General features: G+C 42.4%; 1 protein-coding gene across 3 annotated transcripts in view; it reads right to left on the minus strand.

Moving 5' to 3' along the window:
* Window positions 1–24,007, minus strand: part of DPYD (dihydropyrimidine dehydrogenase) — a 368,439-nt gene that overhangs the window by 239,845 nt on the left and 104,587 nt on the right. For all 3 annotated transcript variants that reach the window (XM_064455561.1, XM_064455562.1, XM_064455564.1), the window contains 3 exons: window positions 15,780–15,941; window positions 6,425–6,621; window positions 2,021–2,102 (listed from right to left, as the gene is read on the minus strand). In XM_064455561.1, coding sequence (XP_064311631.1) covers window positions 2,021–2,102; window positions 6,425–6,621; window positions 15,780–15,941 — 441 coding nt within the window. The remainder of the gene's footprint in view (window positions 1–2,020; window positions 2,103–6,424; window positions 6,622–15,779; window positions 15,942–24,007) is intronic.

A 24,007-nucleotide genomic window follows, 5' to 3' on the forward strand; every position in this document is an offset into this window, starting at 1 on the left:
TTGGCTGCGTGTTCAGCAAACCAAGTACGGCGCTCTCCCGCGTAGAGGTCATGCAATTGAAGACACGCGCACCTTTTGCGCCTCTCTCCCGACCCCGAGGCTTTTGAGCGCGTAAAGCACGTGTCATTCCTCTTCTGAGATTTTGTACTTCTTGAACCGGGTATGCGTGGTTTTATCTCTGTACTTTAGACTCTCTGAACTTGAATGTTTTACCCCAGTTTTTGTTCTGTCGCTTGTGTATTCACTGTACAAAATGCCAAGCGTAAGCACGACACACTGTAACCTTAACAGCTTCCTCTTCGTGTCATTGTGTATCTTGTTATTGAAGCTGCCTATATTCCGCTTCATATACTTTTTCTATTGGTGAAAAAAAATGGGCAGATGCAAAACACAGCGTACAACACTTAAAACACCAACTTTTTTTTTGTCTTTGGAGATTTAGTATAAATTTTATCAGAGGTGCCAAAGCCATGTAATCCTTTCAAGAATACAGGCTACATCCTCACCGGCAACAAAATGCATTCCATAAATCGTCATTACATTTATTTTTTTTTTTATCCCATTGTGTACATATGTTATGAAAACCTAATGAAGGAATTTAAACGGCAATACTATTTTATGTGGGGATTCATAATACTCCTAGGGCCTAGCTCGGTAATCCTCATTCAGCTGACTAATTCTTACTAATTTCAGTAGAATTACTTGAATAAACAGCGGTACCGAGCATTTACACAATACGGCGCCTTTGACCACACTCTTGAAATGCTTTAAGTAAACACCAGAAAACATTTCCAGCTTACAGAGGTACAAAGCTAAGGTACTTAGTTAACCAGGTTGCCAAAGGGTCAATTGCAAACCAATGGCAGAGCTTGGAAGCAAATTTACATTGAGATTCTCTGCCGCGCTTCAAAACCGCAGAGGCCTTGCAGGTCAGGTTGACATGGTGGCTCGATCAGTCCATTCTGGAGGCCTCGTCACAGCCCTGGGGAACTGAGTTTTGCAGAGGGGTTCCCAGGAGCCTAAGCCCAGCTATTTTGCCTAAAATCGTCTCGGTGCTCGGTTTTGAGCCCCATCCCTAACTCAACCTCCATTCTGCCAGGCTCTTCAAGGCTTGCAAAGGATCTTTAGAGTAATAAAAATAGACCTGTAGCATTTCAAGCCTTATCTTACATCTTACCAGCATTTTAATAAAACCCCAGCAGGATGAGGTTCTCACTTGGGTCTTGTGACAACAGGCTACTGCTTTTATGATATGAACCAACGCAGAAGATTCCACGAAGAATTTCTTGCTTCACCAAATGCTTTAGTTTCATGTTAAAAATATATTATCCCTCCTGGTACTCAAAAACTTGATCCAGCGATACATTCTACGTTTGTAACTTCTATTAAAATGTGCAGCAGTTGTAAATACTTCAGCTCAAGCCCTAAATTAACAATAAAGCAATGTTCCCATTATCTATAAACAACACACATTTGTTTAACAGAATAATGCATAACTATTGCTTTCCAAGAAGTTGAATGACTGTTATTGTTTATAATAGATGATCATGTTAACACTTTGTATAATTGGATGCATTTTATTATAAAATTAACTGGGATGCAAGACTGTATTATAAACCATTAGGAAAAAAGTCAGGGAGAGAGAAAGAAAGGAGAAGTATCGAATATGAACGCTTTAAGTAGTGCCAAACTTGCATGAAAAAAACTCGATTAAAAAAATCAAATCATTCCAATAGCTACATTGAACCCCTAAAGCAATTTAGGAATTTGTTTCTTACAGACAATTAATCACATGCAGGCATGCCAGATGAGAACTATTGATTGCCCTTTTCCAAACTAGTGGCATTCAGACAGGAGACAGACAAATGCCCTGAGCAAGAGGAAGCATCTTCCTGCCTCTGCCTAGTGTAGCTTTTAATTGTTCTTTAGTAACGTGCATGACATTTTGCTGTTAATCTATGGCACAGTTCTTCTTCCCTTTTCTTTGAGCTATACGTAGGCAGGATATATTTTTCATTACCTTCACTCCAAGATCCTTCATAAGCTCAGCTTCAAAATTCACTACATCATACGGCAGTCGGAACTGGGGGATTTCAGATGTGCTAAAATAAATAAAAAAGCCTGTGAAATATTTCCAGCTGTTAGGAAGAAATGATTTTTTTTTTCAGTTGTTAAAAATTCAATACTTATAACACATCATAGTTAATTTTGACATATGTGAATGAAAACGGGCTGAAGCTTGACCGTTGGCTTTTTTAAATTGTTAATGTGACAAAAGAGGATTACTCACTCAACGCTAAAAATACAGGCCAGGAAGGCAGTACCTCGAGGCCAATCCTGCCCACACTTGTAGGCAACCATTGGACGTATGTTAAACTCGGGTCCAAAGAGCTTCAGATCCGTTCCTTTTGTTCAGCAGAATATTTAACTAAAGCAAACTTAAGGCATCGGTTTAAGAAAAGACCTCATGACTACTAAAAGCAAAGTCATCTTCTAGCAACCATTCATGAAGCCATCCAAGAAGAAAGAATCCAATTTCCCATATATTTTTTTTTAAAGTGTTGCATATGCTATTTTGAGCAATGGTATTTAAAACTGTACCCTCCTCCATTTCTACTTCATAAATTTTTTATGACCATTCAGGATGGACAAAGTCAGTAATTTTCTACCAGCTCTCAATCTCAAGACTGCTTTTTGACTTAACGTTTATTAGCTGGCATTTTTTCCCCCTGGGGAAGATTCGGAATGACATCTTCAAGTTCCCAGAATTACAGCTCTCTCGTATGGGCAAACTGCAGCGCCAGCATAGAACCTCAGTTTATATCTACTGGTACGGATCTGTATCTCCAATGAAATGACATCTACTTAGGGCACTTCAAAATCGCCCTCGTAAACCACGTTACAGATAAACACGTTGAAGTTCTATTGTAGTTACTTTTGTTCAATGAAGATAAAAAAAACCCTGACTATGCAGAAAAGTGAAAGTCTCTCCCCAGATATTTCTAAGCTTCAAGCAGTCTCATCTGTTGTCAAATTAATGGATCTATAATTTCCGTAACAAAGCACAGGCACAAGAGATTGTGTGGCTTTATTTTACACATTAATAGTGACCACACCATCTTTAGCGTCTAATTTCGACAGCCTAAAGGGTTTTATTTATTTTAAGTTGCATCAACTTCAATTATATTGATAAGAAACCGGTGTTCCTCCTTATAATTTCTAATACTGCCCCTTTTTTAACCTTTCCTGACCAGCGTGGAATGAAAAGTGTTCTAAATATCAGATGTAATGAATGTGTCACGACGATACAACTTTCATAGGTCATGCTAAGTAGAAAGGTGTCTGAGGCAGAAACCAATGTATCAATATGATTCGGCAACAGTGATTCAATAAAGAAATCTAATAAAAAAAGGACAGCTTTATCTTCCAAGCCACCTATACATTTATTGAAGGCGCGTCGTTTCCGTGACTCGTAGAAGAATCCAGAACAGCACTGGCTGTGTCATGCCACTGTCAGAATTTGTAAACAATTCTGTGCTCTTATTAACCAATCGCCTATAGCTTTGTGCTGTGCGGTACACCCGCGTATATGTACATACAAATGTCCGTATAGGTTCATATGCAAATGTACGCAGTGCTGTGGGGAGACACGGATTCATATTTACCGTGAAAATCACCATTTTATAGAAGTCAACTGGTACATCAATAATTCTGGTATAATGTCTTTCAGCACGGGAAGACAGTCTCTGACTGCGCAATGGAGAAGGAAAGGGGGCAGAGGTGCAGGAGGGGTGCAGTGGGTGGGAACGGTGTCCCACACATTCACCTCTGCCTCAAATCTGACCCAAGTTAGAGGTGCTTGGACAGGCGCTTGGTGTTTCTCAGTGATCCCAAGTTACTTTTGCTCAAGGGACACCCCTTTGGCCTAGTGAGAGAAATACCTTGGTATGCTGTAAAGGAGTGGCATAGCTGGGAGCGTGAGCAGTGAAGCTTGCTCACGGTCTCCAAGCAAGAGCGTGATCTGCTCATGCCTACTCCACTATAAAGCATAGATTTTACACAGCTGGCAAAACGTAGGAAAATCTGCCCGTGAATGTGAAAAATTCAGACGTGTCCAGACAACCACTGACTTATGCTAGGCTTAGATATCACACCTCGGGAACTGCAATCCCTAGACAGCTTTCTGTCGCCTAAATATTAGTTTCCTGTGATCTAGCAAGCACGTGAAGGAGCATCCTAGCTAAAAACAAAAAACAGGCAGCGCAAACTTAAGAAAGGGCACAAGCGCTGCCCTTCCAAACAGCTGATTCCAAAATTAATTCGGTCTTTTTAGCCACTTGCAATAGCTCGTGAAGCCTTGAAAACGCACCCATCAATAACCTAAACTTGTTAAGAGATGTACTGCAAAGACTTACAGCAGCAATAATGGATGATTGCTGCCACAGGCCAGCCTCCCTTTTGTTCCAAGATTAAAATAAGGACAAAAGGAATTGATGCCCTTAAACCAGACGTGAAACTTTCGACAATGAATGGAAGTAAAGCTTGACCTTGATTGCAATGCGTTCTTTCATAGAATCATAGAATCACTGAGGTTGGAAAAGACCTTTAAGGTCATCGAGTCCAGCCGTAAGACTTTTAAGACTAGGAAGACAGACATTAAAATGCGCTGCTTGACCATTAAGGATACTAACAGAACAGGAAAAACCTAGTGTAAGGCTTTCTGCAGTAGGACAAACAACAAAGCTTTAATTTAAATTCAAATTAAAACATGAAGAACAGATGTAACTTAAGATCACATTGCTTCAAATACGCAAGCACACAGTAAGCAACCGCAGAAATGACTGTATTATGTGGCTGAGTCCAACCTGAGCCTAAGCCGTCACCAAGTAAAGCTTCATTGTTAGAAACATCTCATTATTTCTTATGACTTTACAGCAACAAAGCTGATTTTAATTCTGGTAATTACGAAAACATGTGCTGCTCGACAGGTGAATAGGTATCTCACATACTAAATTCGCAATCCTCTATGGCAACCAGCTCAAGTAAAAGGGCTCCCAGTTAAATACCTGTGTATTAACACCTTGATAACTGGGTAGAACACTTCTGAACCTCACTGGGAAAAATGCAAGTGATCAGTTCAACTTCTCCAGCATTGATTCTCTATCTTCCAGAGCACTGAATAAGTATTTGACATTATGACATTATGGATCAAATTCATTAACGGTGTCAACTCTATTGATCTCAGTGATGCTGCAGTGAGAAATGCGAGTGCATCACTTCTTCCTCTCTCTGTTTCTTTTCACATGTTATTTTTGTAAAGGCTTTAGCGTGAGCACATCTTCAACATGTAAAATTTCATTTTAATTTTGAATGCCTTGATATCCACTAGTCAGGTTTTGAAATATTTTATCTTGTACTTAGGGATTCCAACCAACTTATAAGGTATGATCTCAGCCACTTTTACAGTGGTAAAAATTAATCTTCTAGTTGTGGAGGACATGACAGCATGCAAATATCAGCCAAGTGTTTTCCATACAGGAAAACTGCAAAGGTACCTTCCCTTCTGTATCTGCAATTTGTGGAAGGTTGAGAATTGTAGGGTGTTTATTTCACTCTTATGGTACGGCTTCCTAAAGCTGTAAGTCCAGGCATACACGACGGATTTATTCACTGCCACCTTTATTTGCATAAGGTAGTTCAGGTAAGCAGTCTAGATTTACAATTCTCCATGAAATTAGTATCTGTCTAAATCATTTTAAACAGCTACTAATTCTTTCACTGAGTAGCGCTGCAAGTACTTGACTTTGTTTTAAAAGTCTTGGATAAGGGAACATGGTTCCTGACATAATTTTCTAAGGTGTTAATTCGATAACAACAATTGTGCCTTGGAATTTTAGTGGTCATATGAAGAGAATATAGGACATAGCCACCACATTTTCAGTTAAAGCTTGCCTGTAACTGTATCAGGTTTAACCTGCATGATGAGCTATTTAAATAAAAAATAAGTTATCCAGATCGGAAATCTTCTACTCTCTTCCTTTGATAAAGGTAGAGGCATCGTGTATCAGCTATGTTTGCACAATATTTTTTGCTATGTTTTCTTTTCTTTAGTGCCCAACGCCAGGCCAAGGGGCCACGGGCACAAGCTGGAACACGGGAAGCTCCCCCTGAACATGAGGACAAACCCCTTCCCTGTGCGGGTGCCAGAGCAGGGGCACAGGCTGCCCAGAGAGGCTGTGGGGTCCCTTCCCTGGAGACATTCACCCCCCGCCTGGACGCGGCCCTGTGCCCCTGCTCTGGGGGTGCCTGCTCCAGCGGGGGGTGGGACGGGGTGAGCTCCAGAGGGCCCTGCCAACCCCCACCTTCTGTGAGTCTGTGATTCTACAGCCATTAGTAATAGCGCTTTTTTGCCATTGCTTTTTACCTTAAGCCGCCAACGTACTCCTGCTTTTCAAATATGGTGATGTTCGAATAGCCCAATCGAGCCAAAAAGGAAGCACAACTTATACTTGCAGGTCCCGCGCCAAGGAGAGCTATCTTCGCACGATAGGCTTCAGGCATATCTTCTACAGGAGGTAAGGAAGGGTTTCTGATCTGAGGAATATTCATAGCTTTGAACACCTGAAAAGCAACACATTCAACAGGTTACATACTTTACATTCCCTCCTTAAATTTTGTTATGAATAATGTGATGGAAGCTTCCGCTAGTACCGTCACGTATCATTGATGTATTATCGCAGATCGCTTTGTAACGTTATAGGGATTCCCAGCTGACACGTGTGCATTTGTAGGGACATTGTTGGTTCTTCTATAACTCTTCTTGTCTTATAAATGTCTGAAGTCAGATCCTTCACCACTGTACGTTTTACAGTGAAGATGGAACCAGACTACCAGTGACAGAATAGTAAAGCAATGTCAGCCAAATGGCAGAGAATCTCTGTAACACCAAAACTTTCCTTCCAAACAACGTGCAGATTATTCTTGCTACTAGAAAAGTATTCTTGCGAATAACGCAAAGGATTGTAACACCAGTGAAGGGACTTTGCTTCTTCACGAGGCATTCTTGTGTGACCCTGGATCAATCGCTTACGGCTTGACTTTGTAGAGGTGGTAGGTAAAAACCTTAGGTGGGGGTTTGAAACTCTTTTTAGGAACTGCCCCTAGTCGTCAGTGCTGTATTTTCAAAGTGAACCCTTCTTTAGATGCCTCCTCTTAAACAATCCTAATAAGACTTATTTCACGTTAGTTGATCATCTACTGCAGATGTTCTCCACTTTTTAATGGGGTGCCCAAGAGTTGTAGGCATACCTGCAAGTTAAGACCGTTCCCCCCATGCCTCAATGCTTCACCTGGTGATGACCTGCCCTATCTGCCTTGACTATTAAAATTACTTTGGGACAGTCTCTGACCACTATTACATATTTATACAGAGCCCAGCACAAGGGGCTCCTAACCCAGTGGCAACATCACACAGCTTATTTCAGATTTGGTTTAAATCAGTTCTTTCCTCAGGCTTACAGGTAGGAGGCAGAAATAGTCTACAATCGCTAAGCCAGCCTTCACTGTCCTCTGCATTTACATACACTAGGGGAGGGAATGGACTCTCTACCTTGTGTAACCTATGAAAGAATAGACCCTCAGCTCCTGCAGGCTACTAAAGATTAGGAGCGTGGAAGAGCATAGTTACATCTTTGTTTCATTTTAGCGATTAGGGGGAAAAATATTTAAGCCAAGGAGTATATCTCCAGCAGAAGCACAATATTAGACCAAAAGGATACAAGATTGCGCTGAGATTCTCACTCATATCACAAACACTTCAGGGCTGCACCTCAAAAACTACCAGAAGACAGCATTATTCCCCATCTATTTCAATGCAGAACTGTGTTTCATAAGTGCTATCTAGTCCTCTAATATACATACGTTGCCATTTGCCTTAATAATTATCATATTTAAGCTATTTAACAAGTTTACCGACAGTTTTTATTTACCTTGGAACTCAAGAAGCGAAGGTTTTTCAAGTTAAACTTTGGCAATTCCACTCATGAACAGAATTTTTCATTTATGTTTTGAATCAATGTTCATTTTCTTCATGCGTACTTGAGCACTCATGCTAGGTAAACCAATGATTAGTTCCTTCCCCCTCTAAAATTTCTGTGTCAAATTCCCCCAGTCTTTGTAAATTGACATAGCATTTTAACAAACTGCAAGAAGCAAGAGACAGATAATTGTTTTCAAAAAAGAATCATTTAAACCTGACAATTCATACAATATGGGATGGTTTAACGTGGTTATTAATGGATTTCACAGGCTGAAAAGCTTATATTGTACTGTGAAACTAGACTGTGATAACCACAACGCAATAGGATATTTTTAAAATGTCTGCTTTGTTACATTCACACAGAAACGGCTTGAATGCTACCAAATTTCCATGAGGCTCATGCAGTTGTTTCAGCAGGCTAGTCAGTAATACACACGATATAACTCGCACATTCCATGTGCATATTGAACGCTATGAATATGCATATGCTTAATAAATTTATCAGTAAACCTACTTTGTTGTTGACACAATTATTTTTATATTTATCATCGAACAGCCATACCCATCAACTAAACGTTACACCGAAGCGCCGCGCTCCTGTAGCGCAGCGTTAAGCTCCAGAAACCAAGCACTCACGCAGCAAATCCTCGTAGTTCAGGCTGAATGGTCAGCTTTAATTCTGCCTATTTGCAACTAGGGTGAAACTGCCTGTATGCGGCACAGCCAGCTTGTGCGGCGATATCTCGCCATCTGGAATTCAGCAGCAGTTTTGCATATTAAGGCTGGCAGGGTAACTGTGTGAAAATAGCAAATTGCTTCAATGCATTTCAAAAGATTTTCGCTCACCTCATGGTGAAGTTTCCCTACACTGTAATTCACCTAATTAAATATCACTGAATTCCTCTGTACAAACCCTTTGGTGGGCAGAGACGACTGACCTGCAAGCAAGTGTTCAATGCCGCATTACACGCAACGGCCCTCTCCGATTTTTCTCTGCTCAGACTGTGGTCAGGACGCAAGTAAAGTTTAATACAATTGCCTTTCTTATCCACCTCCCCCTCAAAAAGATGATTTCATTTTTGTTTTGCAGTGCTTTGTAACCAAGACCCATTCAGGAAAACGAGACCAAATGATGAATTTCAAAGCTGACTCTCAGTGGAAAGACTCGGCCATCGTCCCCATGCCTGCCTTTCCCTCTGGCGCTCTCTCATACACAAACAGCAGAGGTTAAATAGATTATTGATAGACATTAATAACACTGAGCATTTATTCTTTAACTTTTAATCAAATACTCTGCAATTATCATTACTTCTCCACATAGGGCCTATTCAAACCAAAGCCACGCGGATTCCATCCCCTTCTCACGCTTCGTGTCCGTTCGGGTCCGTAGGAAGGACATCCCAGCTTGCAAGAAAGATTATGGAGACTTTGTCCTCAAGCGAGATACAACAGGCCAGACCAAGACAGCCAAGCTATTTTGCTAAAGTTCCAACAACTCAAACAAACTCAGACATCTATAACACATTACAGTTTCCCTATTTGCATTATTTCCACGCATAAAGGTGTGAGTGCGCTTGCTCAGTGTTCTCTCCAGTGTGAAATCTGGAGGTTTGTTCTCTTCTCCCTTGTAAATCGGACACCCCTTCCCTGCCGCGGGGCTGCAAAACGCTCGGTGTCCTCGACAAAGCGCCTAATTCCAGGCACTGTACGCAAACAGAAGTTTGTATTAACGTTCCACAGTATTTCCCGCTTAAGCAAACTGTTGCTGAGCGTCCGATCCGAGCTCAATTCTCCTGGAAAGCTCCAGCCAGCTCAGTTTAGCTGTTTTTCAGAACGCAGACAGGGAAAAGCTTATTGTTCTCCTCATGTAATAAAATCCCGGTTCTTTTCTTCACTACGCGACTCCAGTATTAGCATGTTTTGATGAAAAGATGTGACATTTGGCAGAGTGGCAGGTGACTCAGAGAAATGCATTTTGCTAACCTGATGAAAATCATTTTATGGCATAGTAAGCATGATTTAAATGAATCTAAACCATTTAAAACCATTAGAGCAGGTTAGAACTGTTATTCAAAGTTGTTATCTCAATTTTTATATAAATTAGAATAAATTAAAGTAACTCACTTCAGTCACTTTTGAGTTTTCTGATCAGATTTTTTCTAAGAGGAATATGCTGCAGATGCCCTTCTCCGCCTATGTGCAGAATTCAAATACGATCAGGCAGTTTTCCTCTAAATGCACCTTTATATAAAATTATCTTTGGACTATGACAAAGAATGTGTTAAATAAAACAGTAAACAGACTGAAAGTTTAACCTCGACGTCAAAATGTACAAAAGCCTTTGCCTAATCCTACGAAACAAGACAGGCTGCCAGAAAGCGTATTTGGTAGTCTCCAAGACATCCAAGGAAGGTCATGTTTCTGAAATAAAAAGTGTGTCTGTTTAATCTCTCACCTTAATCACAAAACCTTCATCAACAGAAAAGGCTGAAATAAAAAAAAAATAGATATAGGGGAAATGGAAGGAGCAGTGGGAAAATGTAATTTTTTAGTAACATAAGTTTTGGCTTCGTAACTAAATCCTTCATGTTCTTCAGGCACAGTGCCTGCTTCCATGCTTAAAAGGCTATAGAAATAAGTTTATTAGTCAGGTTTGCTGTCAACTATCCCTCGCTAAGGTGATGAGATACCAAACAACCACCAACGTAGACATTAGCACCTAGCTAGTATTTATTTCAGCGTGAAACGTGTTAGTATATTCTGATTTGTTATCAGATTCTGCCAGCGCACAGAAAGGAAACTACAGGCAACGAAATCAGTAACATTTAGGAACTGATTGTATTAGTTTCACACTTGCCCACTGGTTTCCATGGATATTTGTCTGTAGGCTGGCTTACATTCACATGGGGCAGTTGCATATTTAAAGGAGAAAACAATATTCTGCACAGATTTTAATAAAAGGTGAAGCAAACCGCACGCTCAGTGATATTCATGAAGTTGTCAAATTACACGGTCACATGATTAATTTCATTTAATTGCAGCGGATAGCACAGGACGTACAGGAAGTGGTTTTTCCACAAACGTGAGCTTGTTAGGAAAACTTGCCGATCCTCCCTCCGACAAGTTAACAGCTAAAGTTGCAGTACTGCAAACCTTTATGCAAGTAGGTGAGCGTTGACAAAACTAGGGCCTAAAGCATCTCATGAAAGACTTTTTAAAACTACACAACAACTAGACATTAATATTATCCCAGTCCCATTAAACCCCACGGATCTAGGACCCTGCTGAGTCCATACCTCTACATCTCATTAATCCCACTGCTAAAAAGGCCACAGCAACATTCATGTAAATGCCTTTAAAAAAACCCCAAGGAATGTTTAATATCTGTAAAACACGCTGTAGAGAAATTTATATAACTTGTCCAAATATCAGCAAGTCTTTCAGCATTGGCCTGAGAAATCCCAAGTCTTCAGATTCATCCCCTGAACTACTGTAGAAGGATACATCACCCCCTTCAAACAAGCCTAAAATTTTATAATTTATTATTTTAGATTTCAACATGAGTTAAAAGAGAATAAAACCTAAAGGCAGGGCTCTGAGCAACCTGGTGTAGTTGAAGACGTCCCTGCTCGCTGCAGGGGGTTGGGCTGTGGATGGGCTCTAAAGGTGCCTCCCAACCCAGACCGTTCTGGGATTCTACGTGTTAAAAATTAATACGAGCAATTAGATTTTTCCTGCCGTTTTAGCTCCCCAGAGCAACCCTCCTCCGCTGATGCAGCACGCCCGCCCGTGCCGGCGACGGTGAGGGGCCCGGGCAGCCACCCCCGGGCCGCCCCACCGCAGCAGCCGCGGCTCCCCAAGAACCACCCTCTCCCCGCAACGATGTCAAGACTGATCAGACCTGTCAACACGCAAGTAAAAGAGGGGCTCCGAGGCCCAGGGTGCAGCGCACCCCTCCACAGCAATCCCTCTGGGCAGCCGTTGCCTCCTTGCCCGCGGCGGGTCGGGGGAGACGGGAGCTTCAGCGCTCCCCGGGGGTCCCTCACCGCGGCCCACCTCCCGGCCCGGGCGCTCCGCTGAGACGCCCCGAGGTTAACAGCAGGTAAGCTTGTACAATGCATCTTTTAGGAAAAAAAACCAAACAACCAACTTATCGAGTTTCCTTTTCCAATTTCTTGCTGCTCCAACAGCAGCCACAATAGATCTCCAGAGAGGAACAAACCGCCAGAACCTTAGCGGGCACAAGAGTCACGGTACTGAATGATCTAGTATTTAGATCTAGTACGCAGCAATCAAAATAATACATTTTCTGGGTAGCTTGTGCTCCTTCATTCAGAATGGTTAACTAGAAACACAGGAGAACCTTCAGATTCGGTAACGTCTATCCAGAAATGTAAGGTTTTGAGGGCTTCTTACTGATGCTACAACAGACAACACAGTAGGTCGTGCTTCTTTTTTCCTGCAAGCTTACAAACTTGTACTTGAGGAACCAGTAATTTTAGTTTATTTCGTGGGACTGACAGGCATATAGCTCACGCCTGCATGTACTGTCCCTGCAATCTCACTATATTTTCACTGAACTTGTGTTCCAAAACCAGAGATGTTTCCTGATTCCAAAGTACTTGGGCAAAGGAGACAGATAAAGACATTAATATAATTTTGACCTGAGCAGTAGCAGGTGTAACCTGCGCTTGACACTCATCATTTATAATAGTGAGCTTTTACTCCATGTTATTCTCTAGATGCAACAGTTACCGTGGTAACTGCATCCCAGTATACACATTCTACATCACAAATACAAACGGACATTTCCTTTTTCTCCACTTGAACACTTAATTGTCAAAAATCCACTTTTTTTTTTTCAGACTGGGTCACAATTTACTTTGAGAACGAGCCTCGCACAGTTGCAAGCCTATACGGAAGGGCAGAAGGAAAACGCAGGAGGCGCGAGGTGCCATTTTTTGTGTTCTATCGTATGCAAGACAAATATTTTACAATTAGGGAGTTTTATCTGCAGTATGAACAGATGATCAGTCATTGTTCCGAAGCACAAAGGGGCATACGTCATACCCATATATTTTCCATTTTAAACCCACGTTCCCGCTTTAGTGCAATTTTATCTTTTATCTCAGCGAGCAGTTGTGCCTTTTTATTAGGGCTCGCTCTCGTAATGCATCAAGTGATGATCCTCAGACTAATTCCAAGGAAAAAAAAGTCTAAAACTGGCTTTATGCACAATGGAGTTTTCAGTAAATAAGCCCCTGTGGGACAAACTATTACACAGAGCGTGAGGATTACCGCGCAGCTCTCATTAAGAGTAGCACGTGTTGCACGCCTAAATTACACAATTTGCCAAGTTATTTGTCTAGGTGAAGCTGGGAACACACTTCGCCTGCAGTATCTGGGCCAGTTTTTTGTCCGAGAAGTAGCACCTTATGATCTTCTCCCGTATTTTGATCTATATTCTTGTAACGGTTGTTACTTGGAAGCTCTCATACCATTATATCTTTTTCAACTAGTTTCATAGGAAAATTTAACTGAGTGAAAGCTAAAAAAGAAAAGTATTAATTAGTAATAATAGGCAGTCACTTCTGTAATTATGAGTACTACAATACAGACGAAATCTTTGTTAAACAGCAGTAAACTGAAAGGTTACTAACAACTACATTTAACATTTTAGGATGCTAAATATTAAGTTAAATAACAGTTTAACTATTTAAACTATATTTTTATTACATTAAAATTAGTTTAAATAATTAAAAATACTACAGATAACATTTACTGAAATGTTTTTGTTAGAGTGCTAAACAGAACTGCGCAGAGATTTTATGTTGTTCAAACTCTCAAAACTAATATCACATTAAACAAACTTGAAACATTAGGAGCAAAGCCATTCTGAGCTATTCATCCTCTCTGCAGTTTTCATATCAATCATTGTGCTAGCACTGAGCTTTTTTAATAGATTTCTAAAGATTTTTGAAGAAAAATGGCAGATATTTAGCATTATCTATCAAGCCATAATTCCCCTCTATTAATCATAGCATTAGGGCTAAAAGGAGACACAAATCAAGTTTTAACAGATATTACTTCCATTTGGTTTCTAAACAGTAATATTTCACCACTGTATTTATCATCTACTTGACAACTGCTTAATCTTTCTTGTTTTCAAGAAAAAAAATAAGTCTTCTGCTTTGCAACAAATATTAAGTTTTCTATATGTAAGGAATAAAGGCCATTAGAAGAAAAGCTAATAAAATTGCCTCTTGACTGATAAAACCCAACTATTGAATATACATTGTAGAACAAATCCAGTTCAGTGCCTCTAACCTCAGCCCGTAAACGACACCTTTGGTCCAAACTGTGCTGATTCTTATGCTCGTATGTTCAAATCCCAAGAAAGTCAAAGGGGATGGGGCTACTTAAATGCCAGAGAGGAGAGGAGGTTCAGCAACAGCTAGCAGAGAAGTTCAGAAGTGCTCCAGAAGGTCTACAAGCCTCCTGGAGAGAAGGAAGGAGGGCTACGAACAGATAAAAGGAGAAGAACTGCAGCAGGTAGCAATGTTTGCTCATCGAATCATGACCCACAGCCACTGAGAAGGGATGTGAAGCCTGTGAGTGGCAGCACGGGAAAAAAACAGCCTCACAGACATATCAGCTCTTACTTCCAGCTTGACTCTCATTTCTATTTTGGTCTGTCCAACAAGTCTGTCCCAGGCTTGGTAAAGGGGACTGGAATTGCATCGTATGTTTGTAAATATGACCAGCCAAGTGGCTCAAGATACACAAGAGGGACACGCTCATCAGTTAAGGACTGTATAGAAACGTGCAATCTTAACCCATGCATATGCCCTTTTTTTGAATACAACTACAACTTCCTCTACTTTTACAGAGACCAAAAATCACAATTTCTACCCAAAGATACTTCAGACAGATCAGAGGAGGTGCCGGCTGAGACCATGAGTTTGGTACAAATTCTCCATGCCCTCACAGGAAGACGACAAGTGAGCAGCAGCCCCCGTCTTTCTTCAGACAGAAGCCGGAGCATTGAAACTCTGCAGTCACAAATAGCGCACATGTGCCTCAACAGAAGCCCTCGGGAAGGCTTCCTAACACCAAGCAGCAAGGGACCACCTTTGCTTCAGTAGCCAAAGTGCACACGTACCTTTATGAACTAATACATTTACACATACACGCGCGTGTGTGCACCTGATAGATGCACACAGACACACGTTTCAGGTCAACCTGAAACTACTTACTTACTTTTGGCAAAACAGGATGGTAAAAAGTGTAATTCATCTGACACTTTGCCCCAAAGCCAGTACAAATGCCCACTAATTCTGCTGTAGGATCTACCCCGTGCCCAGAACAGTTCTACGTCTCCTTAACATGCAGCGAATCTATTTCCTGATTTTTTCCCCTATGCAGCCTACTTCAGTAGCATCCACAATTTCACCTGCTTAGATAAATCTTTCATTAAAAAACAAATTGCCTCAACTACTAGTGTTTCTAGAGTAATTTTGTTCACAAATAACGCCCTTATGCTCCTATCAAGTACTGCATTATGAAAGCATTTCTAAGCTTCTGAATGTGCTGCAAGAAAAAGCAGAATTATTCTAAATTCCTACACCTTTATTGTATTAGTTCCAACTTTTTTTTAAACAAATCGTTAACAAAGGCGACCACTTACACAATACCCATCGGCACATACAAAGAATTCAAGACATCCGCAAGTCCTACCTACCTCAGTAGCAAACTGCTGCAATCCACCAATATTAATTGGCCCCTCCTCAACGGCGTACAAATTGCAGCCACCAACACAGAGATCCGACGTTGGACACACCATTCCGCACGTCAGGCCAAGCGGATTGTCAGAAAGAATCATTTTGGCAGCTCCATAGTAGTTCTGGAGGGAAAAGACAAAGGGGAAAACAAAAGGGGGGGGGAGAGGTCACATACCAACGAAGCAAAAATTCAAGAGAAAATACAAAATATTTTTCCTTTAACTGGCTAGTAGAATACTATTTAATATATATTTATTTATTATTTTATATATATTTATATCTATTAAATAAGACTGGCATTATTTAGACGTACCAACATGTTACACAACATTATGACAAAGACACCAGAAAGAAAGGCAAATTGTTGACTATGCAAAGATAACACTTTTCTTTTTATCTTGCAAAACAGTTAAAAGCATCTTCAGTCTGAGGCAGATGTAGGATTTTTAGTGGCTTAACAGATCTGCGTTTGAAAACCCCTGTGCCTGCTTTATGTACTTGTAAATACTTTTTCCATTTCTAGGTCAACTGGGCAGCGGCTGAGTCGCAACCCTTTTGAAGGTCTGACCCGAAAGTGCCAGTTAGATTACCAGTTCTTTACGACACAGGGAACGAAAAGCTTATTTCACACATCTGCGCGCAGCACCTCTGCGGAGATGCCCGTCCTTCACACCAGACCAGCGGCGCCGCTCGTCCCAGACCCGCCATGAGGAGAGGGGGAGGTTTCCTGCGGAGCCACCTGTAGATACGGCGCTACTGAATTCTCTTCTGAACTCTTTTTCCTCAACCACATGCTGATCAGGGTAAACGCTTATTTCCCCGTTTCCCTAAATAGCAAACCAGGGAACTGATTAAAGAAGTTAGGTACAACTCACAGCTTCACAGATTGCCAATATTCAGTGCGCATCTTCAGAAAAGGAACTGCTTGCTGATACACGAGAGCTAGCGAGATTTCTTTCCACAATAAAAATCTGAGGACGCACGTTAGCAAGCTCCCAGTGCCTAACGCCATGAGAAAGCAAGCCCTGGTTGTTTCCTTAGACCGGATAATTCTCTTACGAGGGAGCAACGGAGGAAATGCCAGGAGCGAACTGAAGTCTCACTCAGAGGGGGAGAATTACCTACGGCAGGTCTGCATTTCCATTACACTTACATTAATGAAGGTACAGTGTCATTAAAGCAAACCATTTACATCCTATCATTTCTTCCTATAGCCAATATAAAAGTTTACTTAACTGCAGACTCTAGTTCTTCCTTCGTTTCACCACTCCCCCCACCCTCTCTAGAAGCCCCACCAAGGAAAGTCCACCCAGATGGGTTAACGCCGGAGTTTCCATTAAGGGCCAGAAGACAATACAGCGCCCTTAGAATTAGCACGTGGTTGAGGTTCCACAAAAGTTTCTCCAGTGAGAAATTAATGCCAGAATCTCACTCCAGCTTTCTCCAAACTAGCAATAACTGAGAGACTAAAAATCAACACGCCTCCTTCCTCTTCCACCACCTCTTCCACACTCCAATTTTCAACAACCATCAGTAACATGAAACTGGTTTTCATAACAAATATCTTTACCTCTCCGTCCCAGGAGAGCTGGCTCAGAACAGCCAGGGGATGACGTGGCGTTCAAACAACGTGAAGTACTCGGTCACAGCAGACCCTACGCAACACCTGCGACTCGCTGCCTGTCAAACAGGCCGATGTCCACGGAGGCGTTCATTCAAAGCGAACGCTATGCCGCACAGAGCGAGACTCCAGTCATGAATAAAACGAGCAGTGTCAGGATCTGACAATGCAACCCGCAATGGGGAACGAGACTTTGGCTTGGGACGTTCCAATTCTCTGACGGCGTATTGAAAGACTGAGCATAAAATCCTTAAAGTTAAACCACGTGCTACAGACACAGCTGGAGATTCCTAAGAGGATGCCGGTGTTTAAGAAATGTATTTGTAGATGTAAATGGCACCTTTCCCTACAGATACTGGTCTACGGCACAGCACGAGCCCCTGCCCATCACCTGGAAACACAAACAAGTTACCTGGGTGTACTTTGTGCTGGTTTCAGCTGGGATGGAGTTAACTTCCCCCGCAGCAGCCAGGATGGGGCTGTGTCCTGGATCTGTGCTGGGAACAGCGCTGATAACCCAGGGGTGGTTTCGCTCCTGCTGAGCGGGGCTTGCGCAGAGCCAAGGCCTTTCCTGCCCCTCACCCCGCCCCACCAGCGAGGGGCTGGGGGGCACAAGGGGCTGGGAGGACACGGCCAGGACAGTGACCCCCACCGCCCCCAGGGCTGTCCCACACCACACAGCCTCATGCCCAGCACACGGAGCCGGGGGAGGAGGAGGAAGGGGGGACGCTGGCAGGGATGGCGTTTGCCTTCCCCAGGCACCGTTGGGCGTGATGGAGCCCTGCTGCCCTGGGGATGGCTGAGCCCCGCTGCCCGTGGGGAGGAGGGGATGGGTTCCTTGGCTTGCTCTGCTTGTGTGCGCGGCGTTTGCGTTCCCTGTTACCCTGTCTGTGTCTCAGCCCGCGAGGTTCCTCGCCTTTACCCTCCCAATTCTCTTCCCCAACCCACTGGGGTGGAGGGAGCGAGCGGCTGCGTGGGGCTGAGCTGCCGGCTGGGGTCGAACCACACCAACTTTGATAGGATTTTCTTCGGCACCATTAAAATCCACTGGAATTCTAATCCTGGCTGAACAGGCCAGGAGTGTAAACTCCCTTTACACAACTGTTCTGGGAGAACTTTCAACCATTTTGCCTGCGGTGACTGGTAAGGCACTTCATCATCCCCAATTCTCGTTTATTCCAATGAAAAGGAGTATTAGTTAAACAGAAGTTGTACATATTAGCAAATATTTTTGCTCTTCCAGATGAATGAAACTGTTCTGATATGCCAGAGATTGTTAGAGCTGCTAAAAACAGCCAGCAGACACTGTAAGCTCAGCTCAGCAGCAAAACACAGAAGTCTAGTTACGCTGGAGATGTCCCTGACACATAACCATGCAGACGGCAGAAGCGACACAGCCAATGCAGGAGACCCGCCTCTTTCCGAAGCGGCACTCAGAGACCAGCCTAGATACCCTACAGCATCTTAAGTGGCACTAGCTGTCTGTTCCCCAGGCAATTACACCTACCCATTCCTTTTTTTCCACTCTAAACGAATAATTACAAACTAGTATAGCAGGGAATTTTTTCACTAAGTCAAAGACAAAATGGTTTTCAAATCATTTTTGTTCAGTTTGGTATTTCACTGCATATGAGAGTTATATTTTTCCCTTCCTGTGTTGTCCAGGATTATTATTTTTATTATCTTCAACTCTGGTTCAATGCAAACAATTACAACAACCTGCATTTTCATTTAAGTAACTTCATTAAGGATCTTCCATATTTTTAGGCTTGGTAATTAAAATCAATATACAAAGCCAGTTATTATGCCCAGAATGCAAAGATGTTAAACTATTCCTTTTTAAAATTAATTTTATTACGTATCTGTAAAGTATTTTCTCACACTTGAGCTGTGCCACCGCAGGCAGCGTCAACACAGCTGGCACATTTCACTTGTTCTGCAAGCTCAAACCAAACTTTGAGCACAGCCATGCTACAAAAAGACAGGGTATGTTAAAGTAGCAAGCGACTTTAGGCAGATGGGACCAGGGTCACTGTGGGTATAGGACTGAGCCCACGGTTCACTGAGGGGATATCTAGGGAAAGCTGTCTCAGAACATCGTGCCAGGGTTCGGTAAGGAGGAGGCTGGGACTGAAGTCCCAAGGTGGGCAAGGCCAACTGCTGCTGAACTTCTAATGTGGGGGAAACATGATGGGAGTATATGAAGGTGGGGACTTGATTTGGGAAGTTTTGAGATGTTGCTGTCATGCTGACCCACGGGAACGGCAGGGAGCTGTGCCAGGGGAGGGTTAGGCTGGGCATTAGGAGAAGGCTCTTCCCCCTGAGGGTGGTGGAGCCCTGGCACAGGCTCCCCAGGGAGGCATCACGGCACCAGCCTGGCGATGTTCCAGAAGCCCTTGGACACGGCCCTCAGAGACACGGTGTGAATTTGGGGTGTCCTGGGCAGGGACAGGAGCTGGGCGCGATGGTCCTTGTGGGTCCCTCCCGGCTCAGGGCATCCTATGATCATGAGTTGCTGCTGCACCACTAGTAGTGGTAGCACCTGAGAAAAAGAGGAACTCTGTCCAAAGATATACAGTACCAAAAGGTATATAGTACATGTGACCGTGCTAAACATTAAGACATTAGATAAACTGTACCAATGAGTATATACCTCCTAGTCTTAACACCTGAAATAAGTTTTAATGATAACTTAAGACAGTCACACCTGAAGTCCAAAGTGTTCCACTTATCCCCAAAGGGAAGGGCAGGCGAGTCCTCTGCACAGCTTCCCCAGTGTGCTCCAGCTGTGCTGAAGTGGATGCCTCTAAAGACGAAAGGGAAGTAGGGGTTCGGTGCTGACTTGGTTTCCCTGTCTGCCAACAAAAAGCCACCCCGTGTCAGCTTTACTGTTGGCAAACTTATACCCGCAGAAGAGCTGCGGCTCCCAAACTCTCCTCTTCCACCTTCCAGAACACCAGCGTAACCACTGCTCCCATTGCCAGTGACACTGTCCACTACCAGCGAAAGGATACGGCCATGCAGCGCTCTCTCCTTCCATTCTACTTAATCATTTATCCTGCCTTTACTGTGTTGGTTTATTATCTAACGTATCAAACGTGAGTAGAAAAATGTTTTCCGATACTTGACACGAACTGGCAGGGAAACACGGCATAGTCTAGTGAGTGACACCAAGTGCTGTTATACAAACTGTATTGCAGAAGTGCAAACATCGTGTAACTACAGTAATAAATGAGAGTTTGTAGTGTACGTACAGCAGAGCATGTACGGCGACTTAAATGTTTAGTTACACGAACACTTTGCGCTTACATAACTTTTTTTTTAAAGCTGAAAACATGTATTAATTGTCATTACATTTACCAGTGACATTAAAAGTAGAATATTCATAGACTATTCCCATTTTATCAAGAAATCATCGATCGCTTCTATTTCACAAGACCGGGCTGTAGTAGGCTGCACGCAAAACAGACGTGAGATGCAGACCTGGCAAGCTGGGAACTACACACCACATGTTGTACATGAGAAAGGATCGGAATTAAAGGGAGGCTGGCTTCATTAAAATGCCAGAGTTACTCCACGGCACGGAATGATGCAAGCCACCTTAACGGTCTGGAGTAATCTTTTTTAGATGCTGAAATAATAAGATGACTCAGTTGGCTAGTTCCTTACAGACGTCACAGAGGCAGCGATTCTAAAACTAGAATGTTTCTGAATTTTTAAATGAGATAAATGTCTGCTCGTGCCTTTGTTCAGAGAATCTTTTTTCCTGTGCACTTCCACAGAAATAAATTAATCTAACTGGATAGGATGTTTTGTGGTTTCCTACATCAAAATGTCAATAAATACTACATTGCTAACGCAGGGAACAAAAACAAGCCTTAAACAGACATCAATAATCAGCGGAAACCAGGCAGAGGAGGATCTCCACATGTATCATTTGGAAGCATTATATAATTTGCATGCAAATGAGACTGTTTTTTACTTGAAAAAAACCTATTAAAACTCATAGGATCAATACTGAGAGACCAGAAGAAATTGCATTCACTATCAGGAAATGCTTATAGCATCTTTTCTTTCAGTTCAATTCAAGAGCTTTTTATACACATTCATTATGCATCAGGGTGTTTTGATATTGCAGTTTTCTCCAAAACAATGAAGAATTTGCATTATTCTGCTTTGCGTAATAAAAATGAAGACACTGACTTCGTCGGGATTTTGGGACAGAGTGAATACTTTAAGAGAAAAGAAGAAAAAAGTGGTAATTTCCCCCTCCTCTGGGTTTAGTTTAAAAAAAGGGAGACATAACCAAAAATATGGGACAATATCACCTCCTTCTATCCTGGTTCATGTTCTGCAATGGCTTTCAAATTTACTCAAGATGTATAGGATTAAAATATTTTCACATACCGAAGAGCCACTATTTAAAGCACGTTGTTATATAAGTAGCATTTTTCGCATTGACACACACCAGTTCAAATATAACAAGAAACGCCCCCAGTCTGTCAGCCCCCCCCAATCTCTTCCGAAGAAGAACGAACAAAACATAACAGCAACTTATCAAATCATACATATTCCATATTATAATGCTGATGATTTTTAATCAATCCAGAATTCTTTCGCATCATTTGACTTGTGTCATCGTAACAGGACTGTAATTTCACACAGTGTCACTATCTTCGTATGAAAAAGAACGGAAGAAATATCTTGTACTGTCATTTTGTCCTTTGTAGTCTAGAATGTGAGAGATTCCTTAATTGACACAGTGTCATCGCAAAAGTCTATTCTACATAATTACACTATGGCAACTGAAACCAGCTGTCAGCCATTCCATTACACTAAGTACAAACAGACATCTCAAGAAAAGTCACCGTTTCAAGTGCATCAATTTAACACCATTACTACTTTTTCTTTTAAATGCCTTTTTTTTTTATTATTTATTTAGTGACCTGAAGTACACAAAGATTAACAGAGAAAGCTGAATAAAACAGCACTTCCAGAAACCTGGGGCCTCAAAGTAGTACTTAAAGATTAATTGTGATGCATATCTGTATATAATTATTACCAATCATCTAGCAGCTTTCTGACTTCCACTATCCTTCACTGTATTAACTGTATCCCACTCACAGTATTTCACATGTGAACTGTGACTCATGGTTTTCTACAGCCTTTGCAATGGCACATAGATGTCCCTTTGTTAATTTAGCCAGAGTTCCTCTGGCACAGAAAAACCATCGTTCTGTTTCTCTCACCTGTCATAATCCTATGTCTCTCACCCCCCCCTTTCTCCCTCACAATCTTTTCTTCATTTCATTTTCTCTTAATGATCCCACAGCTTTTTGTCTCTCGCCTCCCTTTGTCACCCGCTTTTCCTTCCTTCTCATTTCCAGCATATTACCACAAACACTTTTTCCTTTCCCGCTCAATCTCCCACACTTCAGATTCACCCTTACCCCTCCCTCGGTATCCATCTCTATCCTCCAGTTTCTTCCCTCTCCCATTTCTCCCTTGAAAAACTGAATTCCTTCCTTCGAACCCACCCCCACCTCCCATTTCCTTTGGTTTCATTTAAACGTAAGCATGCCTCTGAAATCCTAAAACTTAGCTCTTGTGTTCCACGACTTTCTCTGTACCGTTCCTGGCATCCAGTTCTCTCTCCCCCATCTCCCTCCCAGCAGTCTGCACAGCCCAGCTACAACCTGTTATCCAAGGGGCAGCATGGCTTTGTTGTTTCAGGCTGGGTTTTTTTTTTTGTTTTCTGGGGCTTTTTTTTATTATTATTTTTTAAAATGCTGGCCACCAGAAGGCTTACATCCACCTATAAAGTCTCTTAAAAAACGGTCGGTGTGTCAGCTCAGACCACTTTATCTTTACTATGAAGGGACATGGGCGAAGATGGTCTTTCTGAAAAAGGAGGAAACCGTTGAATCGATGACAGGAATCATCGTAATACTGCAAGACTTGAGTTAAAAATGTGAGAGCTAGTAACAGAGGGCTGCAGCGGCAAAGGGGGATTTCTGAGTACTGATAACACAGAAGACACTTGTGCACCCCCAATTCTCCATTCCAGACTCAGACTGTACAGGCGGAGTCAGTTCTCCTTATGCCCGTGCCATGTAACACAACTCAATATCCCCAAGCCCAAACCGAACCAACAGGCGTTTCTCAACACGACGACTCAACCCCAAGGGCGTCTGACACCAAAAAGCTCCAAGACCGTCTCACGGAACTTTCCAACGGTAGAGCAGGTGAGCAGCGGGCGCTTTCCGAGAGGCAGCTCCCTCCGGCACGCACTCGTGCTTCACGGGAGGAAAGCTGGACAGGCTGCAAGGGTTCAGGCTGGGAGCTGCTCCTGGGAAGCGGCAGGATTTTCTGCTGCCGTACAACATTTGATTGCGCCAGGCCTAAAGGATGACAGGTGCTGGAGCTCCATTTTACCGAGTCCTTCTTGCTTTGACCTATCAATGTCGGGAAAGGAGGACCTAAAATCCTAAAATCACCCCTGGTACTCCTTCAGGGGTACAAGGCGAAGCTTCTTCCTGCAGCAGCTGAATGCTTTTTTTTTTTTTT

Source organism: Phalacrocorax carbo, chromosome 6 (genome assembly GCF_963921805.1).
Source record: "Phalacrocorax carbo chromosome 6, bPhaCar2.1, whole genome shotgun sequence".
In the NCBI taxonomy this organism is placed as follows: domain Eukaryota; kingdom Metazoa; phylum Chordata; class Aves; order Suliformes; family Phalacrocoracidae; genus Phalacrocorax; species Phalacrocorax carbo.